This window comes from Sus scrofa, chromosome 1 (assembly GCF_054392235.1).
Source record: "Sus scrofa isolate SSC_HxYL_T2T_F1_AM1 chromosome 1, Sscrofa_HxYL_maternal_Yorkshire_Landrace_v2.0, whole genome shotgun sequence".
Taxonomy (NCBI): domain Eukaryota; kingdom Metazoa; phylum Chordata; class Mammalia; order Artiodactyla; family Suidae; genus Sus; species Sus scrofa.
In genome coordinates this window covers 45,553,488-45,573,065 of record NC_139383.1, presented here as the reverse complement: position 1 = coordinate 45,573,065, position 19,578 = coordinate 45,553,488, and the positions used below count along the sequence as shown (strand labels likewise).

The following is a 19,578-nucleotide window of genomic DNA, read 5'->3' as shown; positions in this document are numbered from 1 at the left end:
TTGCTTGCTTTGACAATTTAGGATCAAATTGAAAATTGAAAGAGAAAAATAAAAATTGACCCTAGTGTTAATTTCCTATGGCCACAGGTAATTTTCAAATTATCACAAACTTAGTGGTTTCAAACCACAGAAATGTATTCTCCCACAGTTCTGGAGACCAAAAGTATAAAATGCGTCTTGTGTGGTTAAAATTAAGTCATTAGTAGGGCTAGTTCCTTCTAGAGGGTCCAGAGAAGAGTTATGCCTTGCCTCTTCCAGCCTCTTTCTGGTGCCTACTGGTGTTTCTTGGCTTATGACTTCATCACTCCAATCTCTGCTTCTATAGTCATGTAAAGTGTCCTCTTCCACTGCCATATCTCCCTGTGCCTCCCTCTTTCTAGACACTTGTGACTAATTTTATGACCCAACCAGACAATCCAGGATAACCTCCCCATCTCAGGATCATACCTGCAAAGTCTCTTTTGCCATGTAAGGTTAATATTCACAGGTTCTGACAATTAAGACATAAATTTTTTGGCGGGGCATTATTCAACCTACCCCAGTCCTCCACTTCATGCCCATACAAAAGTCAATTCTAGATAGAACTTAGACCTTAAATAAAGTTTATGAATATAATAGAATATCTTCTTGACTTTGAGGCAGGCAAAGGTATCTTAAATATAATATAGAAAGTACAAACCATACACAAGGAAATAATTGACAAATTGACCCACACTAAAATTAAGAATATATATGGAGTTCCTGTCATGGCACAGCAGAAATGAATCCGACTAGGAATCACGAGGTTGCGGGTTTGATCCCTGGCCTCGCTCAGTGGGTTAAGGATCTGGCGTTACTGTGAGCTGTGGTGTAGGTCACAGACTCGGCTCAGATCCTGAGTTGCTGTGGCTGTGGTGTAGGCTGGTGGCTACAGCTCCGATTAGACCCCTAGCCTGGGAACCTCCAGATGCTGCCAGTGTGGCCCTAAAAAAAGGACAAAAGACAAAATAAAATAAAATGAAGAATATATATATATGTTCATCAGAATTCACCCCTAAGAGAATGGCAAGGTAGTCTGTAGGATTAGAGAAAATACTTTCAATACATATGGTTGACAAAGAGCTTGTATGCTTTCTTTTGTGTATGCATATATATTTATATACATATTAGATAGATAGATAGATAAAATAGAGCTCTATAATAAATAAAGAAAAAGCAAACAACCAAATAAAAACTGACAAACTGCTAACTCCCAAAGAGCATATCAAAAAAACCACCCAACATGAGAATATGCTCAACTTAACTAATGTGAGGGGGGAAAAATTAAAGATAGACTAATAAGCACAAAATAGTTAAAAATCTATAAAGTGGGACTTCCTGTCATGGCTCAGTGGTTAATGAATCTGACTAGGACCCATGAGGTTGCAGGTTCGATCCCTGGCCTCGTTCAATGGGTTAAGGATCTGGTGTGGCCATGAGCTATGGTGTAGGTCACAGATGCGGTTCGGATCCCGAGTTCCTGTGGCTCTGGTGTAGACCAGCGGCTACAGCTCCCATTGGACCCCTAGCCTGGGAACCTCCATATGCCACAGGTGCAGCCCTAGAAAAGACAAAAAGACAAAAAACAAAACAAAAAAAGATGAAATTTACAAAGTGACTGAGCCAATTGATGGTGAAATTGTATATTAGCTAGAACTTTTCTATATTATTGGTAAAGTGTTAAAACGTTTTGGAAAACAGGTAATAAGTACTAAATTAATCATATTCATAATCCCTGAATCAATTCCTAGTTTATACACAACAGAAATGCATGTACTTCAATACTAAAGACACATTCAAGACTGCCATAGCATTATTCATAATAACTAAAAACAGGTCGCAAGGGATTTCCATCTATAAAAGAAAGAATAACTGAATTATGAATATTCATTTAATGGAACATTACAAGGCAATGGAAATGAAGAATGGATGCTATCTCTCAAACATAATATTTAGCAAAAGCAAATAGATGCTAAAGAATATATACAGTATGATCCTACTAATGTAAAAATGAAAATCAAACAAAACTAATCCTATTATTAAACATCAGGATCAAGATTACATTTGGTGGAGGGAAGAAGGGAGAGGGTGATGGGACTCCTGACAACACAGATAATTTTCTTTTTCTTAAGCTAGTAATGTCTGTGTGAGCAGGTTCACTTTGTGACAATTCACTAAGCTACATGCTTAAAATTTGTGTGATTTTCTGTGTGAGTGATAATTAAGAATGTTTATGCGTTCCCTTGGGAGTTCCCATTGTGGTGCAGTGGGAACAAGTCCAACTAGGAACCATGAGGTTGTGGGTTCGATCCCTGGCCACACTCAATGGGTTAGGAATCCGGCCTTGCCATGAACTGTGGTGTAGTTTGCAGATGCGGCTTGGATCTGGTGTTGCTGTGGCTCTGGCATAGGCCGGCAACAACAGCTCCAATTTGACCGCTAGCCCAGAACCTCCATATGCTGCTTGTGCGGCCCTAAAAAGACAAAAGGCAAAAAAAAAAAAAAAAAAAAAAAAAAAAAAAATTGTTTAGGAGTTCCCATCATGGCTCAGTGGTAATGAACCCAGATAGTATCCGTGAGTACTCGGGGTTGATCCCTGGCCTTGCTCAGTGGGTTAAGAATCTGGCCGTGACCTGAGGTGTGGGTTGTGGATGAGACTCAGATATTGCATTGCTGTGTCTGTGGTGTAGGCTGGCCGCTGCAGCTTCTCTTCAACCCTTAGCCTGGGAACTTCCATATGCCATGGGTGCAGCCCTAAAAATACAAAAAAGAATGTTTAAAAGAGAGAAATCTATGTATATACAAGGACAGATATCTAAAATTTTTTTGTTAAATGTGTTGACTGAAAAAAAAATGTACAAACTTAAAAGTGGACAAAACTGAGGACTTAAGCCTAGGACACAACCTCTCAGCTCACTTTGAGTGGCTCAGAAGAGGCAAAGAGTTAGCTAGGATATATAGGAGACTTTGCAGTAAAGACCAGGTAGTCGGAACATCAAAATATTATTGTTGGTTGCTGTGGCTCTGGCGTAGGCTGGCAGCTACAGCTCCGATTAGACCCCTAGCCTGGAAACCTCCATATTGCTATGGGAGCGGCCCAAGAAATGGCAAAAAAAAGGCAAAAAAAAAAAATTATTGTTAATGAAAAGAGAGAGAATAGATATATGTATATATTATGACCGGGTCACCTTTGATACAGCAGAAATTATCACAGCCTTGTAGATTAACTATACTTCAATAAAACTTTAAAAAAAAGAAAGAAAGAAAAACATATTTCAAGTTAAGGAATTTAGCACTTTTCTATCCATGAGAAGATGCAAGAGTCTGGGCTCATTGAAATCATCCCTTTGACAAACAACTTCAGCTATCTGGGACCAGGGTCCTGTGCTTTCTCATCCTGAGTTTTTTCATGGTGAACCATCAGTGGGGTGGCTGCAGTCTGATAATTCGATGGCTGGCATCCTGTTTCCAACCTCACTTACCTCAGGGCTCACCGTTGGGTGACTGTAATATGATGGCTTGGTGGCTGCAGAATCTTTAGTTTACTGATGTGGCAGGTGACATTTTTAGTTCACAAATGAAAAGACTAGTGAATAAAGATATTTATTTCCTTGGTTTTTTAAATAAAATTAGGGCTATGTAAATATTCGTATAGGCATAGATAAGTGATAGAAAAGAATACCTCAAAGTGGGATGAAGGAAGGGCTGGAAGAAAGGAGTATGTATCTCTTTTTTTCTTTATATATTCCCTTGTTATTTCAATTTTTATAAAAGCCACATATTAAAATTAAAATATAAATAATTCATAATCATATTAAATAAAGTTATCAATACTCAATAGGTGCCAGGAACTTTTCATTAGTTATTTTATCTATTTAATTATCACAGTAGTTCAATGGAGTTCCTGTCATGACTCAACGATTAATGCGCCCAACTAACATCCATGAGGATGCAGGTTCAATCCCTGGCGTCGCTCAGTGGGTTAAGAATCTGGCTTTGCCGTGAGCTGTGGTGTAGGTCACAGACGCAGCTTGGATTCCACATTGCTGTGACTCTGGTGTAGGCCAGCGGCTACAGCTCCGATTCGAATCCTAGCCTGGGAACCTCCATACCGCCATGGGTGTGGCCTTAAAAAGACAAAAAATAAAAATAATTACCACAGTAGTTCTAATAATTAATTGCTGTTATTATCCCATTGAAATGTATGATGAAACTAAGGCTCAAAATAGTTATGGTCATTGTTGTTAAGAAACAGTCACAAATTAATCTCTTAGCAAGTTAATGCTCTTAATACTACGGTATTTTCACCTGTAGAAAATAATGTGTAATTCTCATATTAGTACTTATTACACTGAATAATTATCTATAATACTCCTATCATCTCACCAAATGATTACTCCTTCAGAACAAAGTCTGTGTTTGTCAAATGCATGATTATTATTGAATAAAAGGTATATCTGCATTAATCCTTAATTTAACGTAATATTTATTCTTAAAGGTAGTGAGAAGAATTTTGGACAACGGTTTATTCATTTATTTCTTGTGGAAGGAAGGCCTACAGTTAAATATGGATGTGGAAGTTCTCAAAATATCTTGACTCTTTCTGCAAATTACAGCATTAACAGAAATGCATTCATTCCTGTCACAATACGGTAAGTACCCCACAGTAGTTCTTTGAACTAGAAAGCTAAGATTTATTTTTAAAGTGTTAGTTATATGTGTAATATCCACCCAAACACAGAAAGAAAGAAAAAAAAAGGGGGTATCTCTGAAAATTATTTTTCCAATTTTTTTTTCATTTTGGCAAAGTAAGCTATAAAATAAACTTAGGTGCATATGGCACAATCCAGTATCAATCAAATTGTAGACTAAATGAATCAACTTCTCTGAAAATATCTGGAAGCAAATAAATAGATTAAAGAATTGTGTGATTCAGGAGTTCCCATTGTGGCACAGCAGAAATGAATCCGACTAGGAACCATGAGGTTGCAGGTTCAATCCCTGGCCTTGCTCAGTGAGTTAAGGATCTGGTGTTGCCGTGAGCTGTGGTGTAGTTTGCAGATGCAGCTCGGATCCTGCATTGATGTGGCTATGGCACAGGCCGGCAGCTGTAGCTCCATTTCAACCCCTAGCCTTGGAACCTCCTTGTGCTACAGGTGTGGCCCTAAAAAGACCAAAAAAAAAAAAAAAAATTGTGTGATTAAGTTGAAATTAAGATCTAGTTTAACTGTTCAACAAAATGTCTATTGAGTGAAAGGAGTACAGCTCTTAGTCATTAGCTCTGCATAGAAAAAGGAAAATTTAGTAGAAAAAAATTGAATATTAGGTGGAAATGTCTTTCTGGGGCATACCAAATTTTGGGACGCAGTCTTGAAATTAGTTCATACTTTGGAATTAGAAAATCCCAAAAGAGAGAAATGGCTGACTATGATGGTCACATCCCATGGGTATTACTGAACAAAATTTACATGTAACAGTCAAGAATTTAAAATTCTTCATCAGCATAGCAATCTGATGTTAATGTTCTCCAAAGTTACTCTTTGTCAGTTAAAAATAATATTTTGCATCTGAGTTTATGTGTTAGATGAAATTTGAATAAATTAGTCTGATTGTCTTGTATCTTGACTAACCTATGATGGTTCTATATATAAATCAAATAATCTTACCCTGGGTCTGCATCATTCTGAAAATAAAACCAAGAAATTGACACCAGTCTGAAAATGGAAAGTCTGTACAGGCAGGAATAGTATCTTATTCAGCTTTAATGTACTTAGCAGGGCATCTGACAGATAGAGGCTCAGTAAATGTCTGAATGAGGGAAGAAATGAGAGTGTCTGGGCTGGGAAATTCAGCTGGTTATAACAAGAAGGCAATGAAATTACCCTAAAGTAATAGAAGCATTATTCATAAATTGGACATACCCTCTTGGAACATTGAGTTTTGTACAGAAAAAAACTTTCAAAGCACTGGACTTTAATTTCAATCATTTCACTTACAAAGGCTTACTGTTGATCACAAAAAAGGAGCCAAAGGAGAAGATGAATAACTTAAAACCAATTTAAAATGCATTTTTATTGATAATGTCATCATTTTATACAATTGCATATGAAGTAATTTCTATTTTTGGTCATACTTTCTTAAAGGACTGATTTCATGCTTTGCCTTTAATTAATGAGGACCTAGTCAAGCAGTTCTCAAACAAATCCCTCAAATCCTTAGGTAGCCTCAAATTGAAAACATCCTGTAAAAAAAAACTACTGACACGTTCAGTAAAACTGAAAACCAAAGAATTTGGATTACTTTTATCCAAAATTCAGAAAGTGGAAAACACCTATTTATTACTGATGCGAAAAGGTAAACCCAATTTGTCTTAATGGAAATATCCTATAAGACCTGAGGGTGAAAATAGTTTGCATTACAGACTGAACCTAGGACTATGTTGTATATTGTACGTTACTATATATAATATATATTATATAAATTACTCAAATTTATATAATATATATTATATAAATTACTCAAATTTATATAATATATATTATATAAATTACTCAAATTTATATAATAAATATAGTTGTTAAAACTATAAATTTTTTTTGTCTTTTTAGGGCCTCATCCATAGCATATGGAAGTTCCCAGGCCAGGAGTCAAATCGGAGCTGTAGCTGCGGGCCTAATGGCAATGCTGGATACTTAACCCAGAGTGAGGCCAGTGATCGAACCCACATCCTCATGGATACTAGTTGGATTCATTACTGCTGAGCCACAGTGGGAACTCCCTAAAACTATAAATTTAAATTAATTAAATCTAGAATTTTTGAGTGTCCACTACTCTCTCAATGTTTCTTAATTTTTCTTTCTCATTTTTCTTTGTTTTTTTCTGTTTCTTTACTCTGTTTTTAACTTAATTTATTCATGTAAAAATGGTTTTTATTATATTGGTAGTACTATACTAATCTCCTGAAATTAAATGGAAAGCCAAAACAGACAAAATACTAATTCCTGTGTGTATAAAGTTTAGCGAGGCAGATTGTCAAATAGTCTCACTAATGAAGAAATCATTAAACTTTGAGATATTTGCGAAAGTTCTTAAATGGTGCAAGAAAAATAAATCACAAAGTAACTTGCCCTAGGCTAAAGAGTCAAAAGGAGCTCTCTGAAAAATGAATAGAGGTAAATTTGGTAAAAACAACCAACAGAAACCGTCAAAACTGTGGTATAGCTATTCTAGGCAGTGGGAAGAATATGGGAAAAGAGACTTCAGTGGAAAGAGCCATGATGTAGTAAGGGATCCAATAGACTAATGTGTATGGAATAGAAAAGCAAAAGATGACTGAGGATTAGAAGGTGAAGATTAGGGGACAGGGGATGACATCCTATAAGGCCTTATAGTTGAGCTAAGGAATGGTTGAAGGGGGGCCACCTAGATGGATAGTATATGTCCAAATAAGACATACGATGGCTTGAACTAGACAGGTGTTATAGAGAAATTGACAGATTTTGAAACATAACTAGGGGTGGTGGCCAAGAGGGCAGACTCTGAGCTCACCTTCTTCCATGGGCACACCAAAATTACAACTAATTACAAAGAAACTATTGATAACAAAGACCAGAAGACTAGCAACAAAAGTCTTCTACAACTAAAAACTTACAGATGGAACCAAAGGAGATGGGTAGGATGGATGGAGTCATGATGTAGTCAAGGCCTATACCCATGTATGCATGACCCACAAATAGGAGGGTAATTACAACTGCATAGGGTCTCCCCAAGGAACAAAGGGTCTGAGCCTCACATCATGCACCCCATCCAAGGAGTTCTGCACCAAAAAGATGAGCCCTAGGAACATTTGGCTCTGAAGACCAGCAAGGCTTGCATACAAGAGAGCCAGAGAGCTGTGTTCCCAAATAAAGACTTCATTCTTAAAAGGGGCACACGAAATCTCACATGCCCCAGAACCTAGGACAGAGGCAGTCATTTGAATGGATCCTTGTCAGACTCACCTACTGATCTTGGAAATCCTCCTGGAGATACAAGAGGAGACTGGTACTCACCCTGGGGACATAGATACTGGTGGAAGCCACTTGGGGAAGATTATTCTACCATGAGGATATTGGTGCTTGCAAGTACCATTTTAGAATCCTCTCTCTAGCTTATTAGTGCCAGGACCCAGCCCAGACTGCTAGCGTGTTTGCACCAGTACTAGGCTGCTTCAAGCAAGGAGCTAGACTGACAGGAACAGAGACCTACCCACCAGAAGGCTGGCTGCCTTAGACCCACTGAGCAACAGCCTCCCCAGGACCCAAGAGCATCCACTATGTGCCCCTAAGTCAGCTGCCCAGGGATCTGGCCCCACCCACTAAGGGGCTGAAACAAGCTATGGGACTCCCCTTATGCCACAGTCAGTCATGTCAGGAACCATCCCCACCCACCAGCAGGCTGACATCAGCTCACCTGAGAAAAGTAACAGCACCAGAGATATACAAAGGATCATGAGGCAGTACTATGAATAATTATACACCAAACAAGTGGACAACCTAGAAGAAATGAATAAATTGTCAGAAAAAAAAATCTCCCAAAACTGAATCAGGAATAAATTAAAAATACAAATAAACAGATCAATTACTAGTAGTTAAAGTTAATAGTAATGAAATAAGCAATGAGATCCTGCTGAATAGCACAGGGAACTGTATCTAGTCACTTGTGATGGAAAATGATGGAGATTAATATAAGAAAAAGAATATATATACATGTATATTTGGGTCACTTTGCTGTACAGCAGAAACTGACAGAACATTGTAAATAAACTATAATTTTAAAAAATCTTAAATTAAATTAATAGTAATTAGAAGCTTCCCAACAAACAAGACTCCAGGACTAGACAGCTTCACAGGTAAATTTTACCAAACATTTAAAGGAAATTTAATGCCTATCCTCAAACTCTTCCAAAAAACTGAGGATGGAAGAATGTTTCCAAACTCATCATACATGGCCTGCATCACCCTAATATGAAATCCAGACAAGGGAAACACACAAAAAATAAAATTACAAGCCAATATCACTGATGAAAATTGATATAAATATCCATAACAAAATATTAGCAAACCAAATTCAACAATACATTAAAAAGATTATATACCACAATCATGTGGGTTATATCCCAGGGATATAGGATGATTCAGTACTTGCATGTCAATCAATATGATGCACCACGTTAACAAATTGAAGGAAAAAAATTATATGATCATCTCAGTAGATACAGAAAAAGTTTTTCACAAAATTCCACGTCCAATTGCAATAAAACTCTCAATAAGGTAGATTAGAGGGAATATATATCAATATCATAAAGGCTGTATAGGAGGACAGGATTAAGATGGCAGAATAGAAGGACTGGAGATCAACTTCTCTCCTAAAAACAACAAAATTCACAACTAAAGACTGAGCACTCTTCACCCAAATTGACCGGAAACCTTAAAAAAGATACCCTACTCCAGAAGAAAAAGAGGAGGCACATCAAGAGGTAGGAGGGGCAATTTCGTGATAAAAACAACCCCATACCTCCTGGGTGGGAAGCTTCACAGACTGGAAACTAACTGGTTCACAGAGACTCACCTACAGGAGTGAGAGTTCTGAGCCCCACATGAACTCTTATGTGTGGGGATCTGGCATGGGAAGAAAGAGCCCTGGAGCATCTGACATTGAAGGCCAGTGGGGCTTGTGCACAGGAGCTCCATGGGACTGGGGGAAATGGAGACCCCATTCTTAAAAGATGCACACAGACTTTCAAATGCACTGGGTCCCAGGGCAAAGCAAAGTCTCCAAGGGAATCTTGGTCAAACCTGACCACAGTTCTTGGAGGACATCCTGGGAAAACAGGGGTGAATGTGGCTTGTTGTGAGGGATGGACATTAAAAGCAAAGCTCTTGGGAATATTCAGCAGCAGTGCCTTTCTCTGGAGGTGGCCATTTTGGGAAAATCTGGCCCCACCCATCAGTCAGCACTGAGAAGCCCCAGGGCAAACAACAATCCAGGTGGGATCACAGCCCCACCCCTCAGTAAACAGGCTACCTAAAGACCCCTCAGGCACAGAACTGCCTCTCATCCCAGCCAGAGACTAGGCTCCACCCACCAGAGGGATTAGAATCGGCTCCATCTACCAGGGGGCAGGCATAAGCCCCTCCCATCATGAAGCCTACAGCAAGCCCCCATACTGACATCAGCCACAAGGGGGGTAGACTCCAGAAGTAAGAGAGGCTACAACTCTATTATCTGCAAGAAGGTCACCACGCCAAAAACCTATAAAAATGAAAAGACAGAGGACTATAACTCAGATGAGGGAGAAAGGAAGAACCCCAGAAAAACAGCTAAGTAATGAGGAGATTCTCAGCCTCCAGGAAAAAGATTTTAGACTGTTGATGCTGAAGATGATGCAAGACATTGGAAATAAACTGGAGGCAAAGATGGATAACTTACAGGAAGTACTGACCAAAGAGATATAAGATATAAAACTTAAACAAGAAGAGATGCAAAATACAATAACTGAAATAAAAAATTCACTAGAAGCAGCCAACAGCAGGATACAGGAAGTACAGGAAGCAGAAGATCGAATAAGCGAGGTGGAGGACAGATTAGTGGAAATTAAGGGTGCAGAACAGAAAAGAGAAAAAAGATTGAAAACAAATGAAGAGTGTTTCAGAGAACTCTGGGACAATATTAAATGCACCAACATCCGTATTATAGGGGTACCAGAAAGAGAAGAGAGAGAGAAGGGGACAGAAAAAAATATTCCAAGAGATAATAGCCAAAAACTTCCCTAACATGGGGAAGAAATCACTCACTCAAATCCTAGAAGCACAATGAGTACCATATAAAATAAACCCAAGGAGGAACACCCCGAGACACATACTAATCAAACTGACCAAAATTAAAGACAAAGAAAAAATCTTGAAAGCAGCAAGGGAAAAGAAAAAAATAACATACAAGGGAACCCCGATAAGGTTATCGGCAGATTGTTCAGCAGAAACTCTGCAGTCCAAAAGGGAGTGGCATGATATACTTAACGTGATGAAAGAAAAAACCTCCAACCAAGATTACTCTACCCAGCAAAGCTCTCATTCAGATTTGAAGGAAAAATTGAAACCTTCACAGATAAGCAAAAGCTGAGAGAATTCAGCAACACTAAACCAGCCTTACAGCAAATACTAAAGGAACTTCTCTAGGCAGAAAAGAACAAGAGAAGAAGGAAAAAAAAAAAAAAAGAGCAGCAAAAACAAATCCAATGTAGTTAATAAAATGGCAATAAGAACATACATATCAATAACTACCTTAAATGTTAATGGACTAAACTCCCCAGCCAAAAGACATAGACTGGCTGAATGGATACAAAAACAAGATCCATATATATGCTGTCTTCAGGAGACCCACTTCACTTCTAGGGACACATACAAATTGAAAGTGAGAGGATGGAAGAAAATATTTCATGCAAACGGAGATCAAAAGAAAGCTGGAGTAGCAATACTCATAACAGACAAAATAGACTTTAAAATGAAGAATATTTTAAGGGACAAAGAAGGACATTACATAATGATCAAAGGATCAATCCAAGAAGAAGATAAACAATTTTAAATATCTACGCACCCAACGCAGGTTCACCACAATATATAAGGCAACTGCTAACAACCTTAAAAGGACAAATCAACAATAACACAATCAGAGTGGGGGACTTTAACACCCCACTTATAGCAATGGACAGATCATCCAGATAGAAAATCAATAAGGAAACAAAGGCCCTGAGTGAAGCATTAAACCAGATGGACTTGATAGATATTGATAGGACATTTCATCCAAAAGCAACACAATACACATTCTTCTCAAGTGCACATGGAACATTCTCTAAGATTGATCATATCCTGGACTACAAATCCAACCTTGGTAACTTTCAGAAAATTGAAATCATATCAAGCATCTTTTCCAACCACAATGCTACATGACTGGAAATCAACAACAAGAAAAAAACTGCAAAAAACACAAACATGTGGAGACTAAACAACATGCTACTAAACAACCAATGGATCACTGAAGAAATCAAAGAGGAAATTAAAAAATACCTAGCAGCAAATGACAATGAAGATATGACACTCCAAAATCCATGGGATGCAGCAAAAGCCTTTCTAACAGGAAAGTTTATAGCAATAGAAGCCCACCTCAGGAAACAAGAAAAAGCTCAAATAAACAAGCTAACTTTACATCTAAAGCAGCTTGAGAGAGAACAGACAAGACCTATAGTTAGTAGAAGGAATGAAATCATAAAGATCAGAGAAGAAATCAATGAACTAGAAACAAAGAAAACCATAGAAAAGATCAATGAAACGAAAAGCTGGTTCTTTGAAAAGATCAACCAAATTGATAAACCCCTATCCAGACTTATCAAGCAAAAAAGAGAGAAGACTCAAATCAATAAAAGTAGAAATGAAAAAGGAGAAGGAACTATGGACATCACATAAATACAAAGGATCATAAGAGACTACTGTATGCAACTATATGCCAATAAAATGGAAAACCTAGAAGAAATGGACAAATTCTTGGAAAAGCACAATCTTCCAAGACTAAACCAGATGAAATAGAAAAGATGAATGGACCAATCACAAGAACTGAAATTGAAACTGTGATTAAAAAACTTCCAACAAACAAAAGTCCAGGACCAGATGGCTTCACAGGCGAATTCTATCAAACATTTAGAGAAGAGCTAACACCTCTCCTTCAGAAACTATTTCAAAAAATTGCAGAGGAAGGGATACTCCCAAACTCATTCTATGAGGCCACCATCACCCTGGTACCAAAACCAGACAAAGATACCACAAAAAAAGACAACTACAGGCCAATTTCACTGATGAACATCGATGCAAAATACTAGCAAACTGCAGCCAACAATACATTAAAAGGATTGTACATCATGATCAAGTGGGATTTATCCCAGGGATGCAAGGGTTCTTCAATATCTGCAAATCCATCAGCGTGATACACCACATTAACAAACTGAAGAATGAGAACCATATGATCCTCTCAATAGACACAGAAAATGCCTTTGACAAAATCCAACACCCATTTCTGATAAAAACCCTTCAGAAAGTGGGCATAACGGGAACCTACCTCAACACGATAAAGGCCATATACGACAAACCCACAGCAAATATCATTCTCAATGGTGAAAAGCTGAAAGAATTCCCACTGAGATCAGGAACAAGACAAGGACGTCTGCTCTCACCACTACTCTTCAACATAGTTTTGGAAGTCCTAGCCACAGCAATCAGAGAGGTAAAAGAAATAAAAGGAATCTAAATTGGAAAGGAAGAAATAAAGCTATCAGTATTTGCAGATGACATGATACTATACCTAGAGAATCCAAAAAACTGTTAGAGCTCATCCATGAATCTGGCAAAGTCGCAAAATACAAAATCAATACACAGAAATCGATGGCATTTCTATATACTAACAATGACAGAGCAGAAAAGGTAATTAGGGAAGCAATCCCGTTTACCATCACATCCAAAAGAGTAAAATACCTAGGAGTAAACCTACCTAAAGAGACAAAAGACCTGTACTCTGAAAACTACAGGACGCTGATGAAAGAAATCAAAGATGACACAAACAGACAGAAGGACATACCATGCTCTTGGATTAGAAGAATCGACATTATCAAAATGACTATACTACCTAAGGCAATCTACAGATTCAATGCAATCCCTATCAAATTACCGAGGACATTTTTCACAGAACTTGAACAAAATATTTTAAAGTTTGTTTGGATGCACAAAAGACCCAGAAGAGCCAAAGACATCCTGAAAAAGAAAAATGGAGCTGGAGGAATCAGGCTCCCGGCCTTCAGACTATACTAAAAAGCAACAGTCATCAAAACTGTATGGTACTGGCACAAAGACAGAAATATAGATCAGTGAACAGGATAGAAAGCCCAGAATTAAACCCACACACCTACAGCCAACTCATCTATGACAAAGGAAGCAAGGATACACAATGGAGAAAGGACAGCTTGTTCAATGAGTGGTGCTGAGAAAACTGGACAGCCACATGGAAAAGAATGAAATGAGAATACTCCCTAACACCATACACAAAAATAAACTCCAGATGGATTAAAGACCTAGATATAAGACCAGACACTATCCAACTCCTAGAGGAAAACATAGGCCAAACACTCTCTGACAGAAATGACAGCAACATCTTCTCAGATCCACCTATCAGAGTATTGACAACAAAAAGAAAAATAAACAAAGGGGACCTAATGAAACTTCAAAGTTTCTGCACAGCAAAGGAAACCCCAAACAAAATGAAAAGACAACCCACAGAATGGGAGAAAATCTTTGCAAGTGAATCGACTGACAAGGGATTCATCTCCAAAATTGATAAACACCTTCTGCAGCTCCATACCAAAAAAACAAACAACCCCATCCAAAAATGGGCAGAAGATCTAAACAGTCAGTTCTCCAAAGAAGACATACAGATGGCTGAGAAACACATGAAAACATGTTCAACATCACTCATTCTTAGAGAAATGCACATCAAAACCACTCTGAGGTACCACCTGACACCAGCCAGAATGGCCATCATCCAAAAGTCTACAAACAATAAGTGCTGGAGAGGGTGTGCAGGAAAAGGAACCCTGTTAAAAACTGTTGGTGGGATTGTAAATTGGTGCAACCACTGTGGAAAACAGCATGGAGATTCTTCAGAAAACTAAACATAGAACTACCATTTGATCCAGCAATCCCACTCTTGGGCATCTATCCAGAGAAAACCACGACTCGCAAAGACACGTACTCTGATATTCATTGCAGCACTATTTGCAATAGCCAAGACATGGAAACAACCTAAATATCCATCAACAGAGGAGTGGATCAAGAAGAAGTGGTACATATACACAATGGAATATTACTCAGCCATTAAAAGGAACGAAATACCGGCATTTTTAGCAACATGGATGGACCTAGACATTATCATGCTAAGTGAAGTCAGCCATCCAATGAGACACCAACATCCAATGCTTTCACTGACCTGTGGAATCTGAGAAAAGGACAGACTGAACGTCTTTGCAGAACAGATGCTGACTCACAGACATTGAAAAACTTAATGGTCTCTGGAGGAGACAGTTTGGGGAGTGGGGGGATGTGCTTGTTTATGGGATGGAAATCCTATGAATGATCATTATACAACTACAGATGTGATGAATTCGTTTGAGTAATGAAAAATAAAAAATTAAAAAATAAAGGCTATATATGACAAATCTACAGCTAACATACTAAACAGTGAAAAGCTGAAAGCATTTCCTCTAAGATCAGGACAAAGACAAGGATGCCCACTCTTACCATTTTTATTCAATATAATATTGGAAGTCCTAGCCATAACAATCTGACAAAAATTTTAAAAAGGAATCCAAATTGGGAAGGAAGAATTAAAACTGTCGCTGTTTTCAGATGGCGTGATACTATAAATAGAAAATTCTAAAGATGCCACCCAAAACCAACTAGAGCTCATCAATGAATTTGGTAAAGTTACAGGATACAAAATTAATATAAAGAAATCGGTTGCTTTTTTATATATTAACAGAAAATAGAAAAATTAAGAAAACAATCACAAACAATTATTTCAAAAAGGATAAAATACCTAAGACTAAATCTAACTAAGGAGCTAAAAGACCTGTACTTGGGAGTTCCCACTGTGGCGCAGTGGGTTAAGGATCTAATGTTGTCTCTATGAGGAAGCAGGTTTGATCCCTGGCCTTGCTCAGTGAGTTAAGGATCTGGTGTGGCCACAAGTTACAGTGTAGGTCACAGATGCAGCTTCAATTCAACCCCTGGGCAGGGAACTTCTATATACCGCAAATGCAACTATTAAAAAAAAAAAACAAAAAAGACCTGTACTTAGAAAACTATAAGAGAGTGATGAAAGAAATTGAAGATGACACAAACAATGGACAGATATACTGTGTCCACAGTTTGGAAGAATTAATATTGTTAAAATGACCGCATTACCCAAGGCAATCTAAAGGTTCAATGCATTTCCTATCAGAAAACCAGTGGCACTTTTCACAGAACTAGAACAAAGAGTTCTAAAATGTGTATGGATACACAAAAGACCCTAAATAGCCAAAACAATCTTGGGAAAAAAGAACAAAGCTCAAGCATGATGAGGTTAGGTGTCTTTGATATGTGAAAGCAGAGTTTTCAAATTGAATATGTGAATGTAACACTCAGAGGGGAGGTCTAGATGGGAAATACATTTTATGAGTCATTAGTGCACAGGTGGTAATTAAAACCATGGGAATGGATGAGCGTGTAGAGTGGGTTGAAAGAATTGCCTGGGCCTGAGTTTTGAGGAGCTGGCAATGACTGAGTAGAGGAAGATGACATTATAAAAGAGTCTGAGAAGGAATAAATGGAGAAGTGAGAGGTAAACAAAAGGAGTGGGGTACCAGAGGAAGCAGTGGAAAGGTTTATCAAGTGCTCTGTTAGTCCACTGGACTGTCTTGAAGATTTCATTGTAAAAGGATAGAGTAAGAAGCCAGATTGGAGGAAATTGAAATAAATATAGACAACTTTCAAGAAATTTTACTGTGAAGTGTATAGAGGTAAGCTATATCTAGAGACATGAGGAGTAAAGGGGGAAAAACAACCAAAAAAAAAAGTAAGATGAAATATTTGAGCATATTTAATTGTGTATTGGAGTGTGTTAATACATAGAAAAAAATAATTGAGAATAGCAAGTCCCTTAGAAGTTTGGAGCCTGGAGATACAATATACATGATAAAATATTCCTGGCAGAGGAGTGAAAAAATGGAGAAAGATGCAAGTCTTTGAGGCTTCTGTGCATCCTTTGGCCTATGACAACCTTGCATTATTCCCATCTAGCCAATTGTTTATGTCTCTTTCTCACTCCTGTGTGCTCCACTCTTACCTCTCCATCCTTAACCAGGCATGATTTAGAATTAAAAGAGTCTTTTTATGCATCTCTTCCTAGCTAGCTTAATTCTCATTAATAGGACTCTTGCTGTGCAAAGTCAGAACGAATTTATCCCTATAAAGCATATAAATTAGGTAACTTTTTAATTATGTTGATGGAATTTTTTATTTGTATGGAAGAAAATATCATATAATAAAATACCATAGTATGATTGATCAGAACTTATTTTTAAAAATTAATAGAATGAGCTCTAAGGTAAAACATGGCTTTGATTTTTATTTTGTTATTAGCCATTGCAAGTAAACAGGTCAGCATTTCCTCCTGCTAAATCTTCATTGTACCTGGAGGAGAAGAGATGACAGAAGTAGAACAAACTTGGAAAAGCCACTATAGTGATTGAGGTCAATTCAGTATCAAGATAGAAGTTCTTCTTAAATGAAATGGAGCAGAGATCACAGTTCCACAGATACATTGTAATTCATAGTCATGCACAGTTTGTCTTTCATTTCAACAAATTCTGAAAGGGATGACATAGAGTCTTGGTGTTCACAAGGGTTATTCTCCTTTGGGGAAGTTCAGAAAAATTGTCTTACTATATATTTTTTTTTCCTAAAGTTCCTGAAGTTTACATTTTTCTATTATACAAAAGCTGACTCATTATTCATTACTTTTTTTCCTAAATAACCCCCATATCCTTTCCTCTAGGTAATTTACTATGTTATCTGTATATTTTAAAGCCTTAGAGCCTATTCTACATTCTGTAGTTCCAAACACCTGAAAACCTTCTCTCAAAGATTAATCCAGAGGTGTAAAGTCATCCATGTATATCTCAGCAATAATCTAATATCTAATAATTCATTTTGATTAACAAAATTTAGGGTAGCCAAAGCCATGTGGATCTGGGCCAAGAATTGCATGACTGCCAGAACTACATGTCTCTAACAGCCACTTCTTAGTAGCAGGTCAGCTTGAAGGAATTCATGCTTGGTTTAAGATCAGTTGGACAGAGGCTAGAAAAAGTTTCTAGCAATTAGGCAGCAGGAGCCCCAGTACTAAACAAACACCCAGTAAAACCATTGCAAGTATTTTGGTCAATTTACTCTCTTAGATATTTGGTCCAGAATATAAAATGGAGTAATTAAAACTGCTGTTGAGTTTTATAAATGGACTAATTTTTACCTCTTATTTGATTTTTTTTAATTTCTATGAGATAAAAATCTCATACAAGTAAATGTATAGCTCTGTGTGTGTATCACAGTAGATTACGTTTTATTTTATTAGCTCACTTCCCATTGTTTGATCAAGAAAGTAGACAAAAATCTGTTATAATCCAAAACCAGTACTAACCTCAAAAGAATGGGAAATGAAAAGAATTCTGAGTAGAATTTATTTTGGCTATATCAAATGAAGAGATTTATTAGTTAATAATTTATGAAAAATAAGAAGGAACAAATAACTTTTGATAATACCTGTATTTAATTGTTAAAGACCCTTCAGACAACTCAGTTCAAAATCAGATTGCAGTGCTTTGCCATTTTTCCCACATAAACTTTCTGTATTACAACTTAGCTGATATTGACCTATAACTCCTTGTAGAGAATGAGGAGACCACAAAATTTCATGTAAAGAAAGAATATTCATAATGTATTGTCATCTATAATTTTGAGGATAACTCAAGATATCCTTTGTATTTCTGATTTTCTAAAATATGTAAAATTTTTTCACACATTCCTGATGGTTAATATTATATAAGCTATGGATCACATGCCTTTAGTCTCAGAGCCAAGAAACTATATAATAGTGAGAACCTTCACTTCTTGAAACAGATGGTGACTTTTGAACTGTGCTAAATCTATAAGATATTAGATTTATTCATAAAATGTTACTATGTCAATATGGAAATTTTGGCAAGCTTTTCATCTTAAAAAGGTCAAACTTCATCACTTCAATATTAATTTCTATATCTTTTCCATCAACTCTTCCATCTGGTATTTTTAATAGGAAATAAAGAAAAACTAGAGCTCAATATGGGAAATACACCATAATACTTTATTATTACATTGACTAGAATATAAATCCACAAGTTTAAACATTGCTCTTTCTCCATTACCCAAGCATAACCCATACATAATATGTCCATACATACCATACATCCATACTAACTGGACAGCATGTTATAATGCAGTTTATTTGTATTTAATTGTGAATATCCACTGTAAAACTAAAATTTCTTTCATTAAATAAGTTTAAGAAAATATTTAAAGAATGTCTTCAGGTCTAGGAGTTTGTGAAAAGGGGCTAAGATTATTGTATAGAGTTTTCTATTAACATTTGCATATATCTTGAAAAACAAGCAAATTAAGTATCAGTTTGGCTATTACATTAGAATCGGTAAGCAATGAGGTCCTGCTGTATAGCAGAGGGAACTATATCCAACCACTTGTGATAAAACATGCTGGAAGATAATGTGAGAAAACGAATGTATATATATGTATGATTGGGTCACTTTGCTACATAGCAGAAATTGACAACATTGTAAATCAACTATACTTTAATAAAAAAAATTTTAAAGGCAATGAGATTGAAAGGCAA

The 19,578-nt window shown here is 37.0% G+C and overlaps 1 protein-coding gene across 1 annotated transcript in view; it reads left to right on the top strand.

Moving 5' to 3' along the window:
* Positions 1-19,578, top strand: part of EYS (EGF-like photoreceptor maintenance factor) — a 1,392,725-nt gene that overhangs the window by 1,128,031 nt on the left and 245,116 nt on the right. Inside the window, exon 31 of the mRNA XM_084958241.1 lies at positions 4,517-4,670. Within this exon, the coding sequence (XP_084814367.1) occupies positions 4,517-4,670 (154 nt within the window). The remainder of the gene's footprint in view (positions 1-4,516; positions 4,671-19,578) is intronic.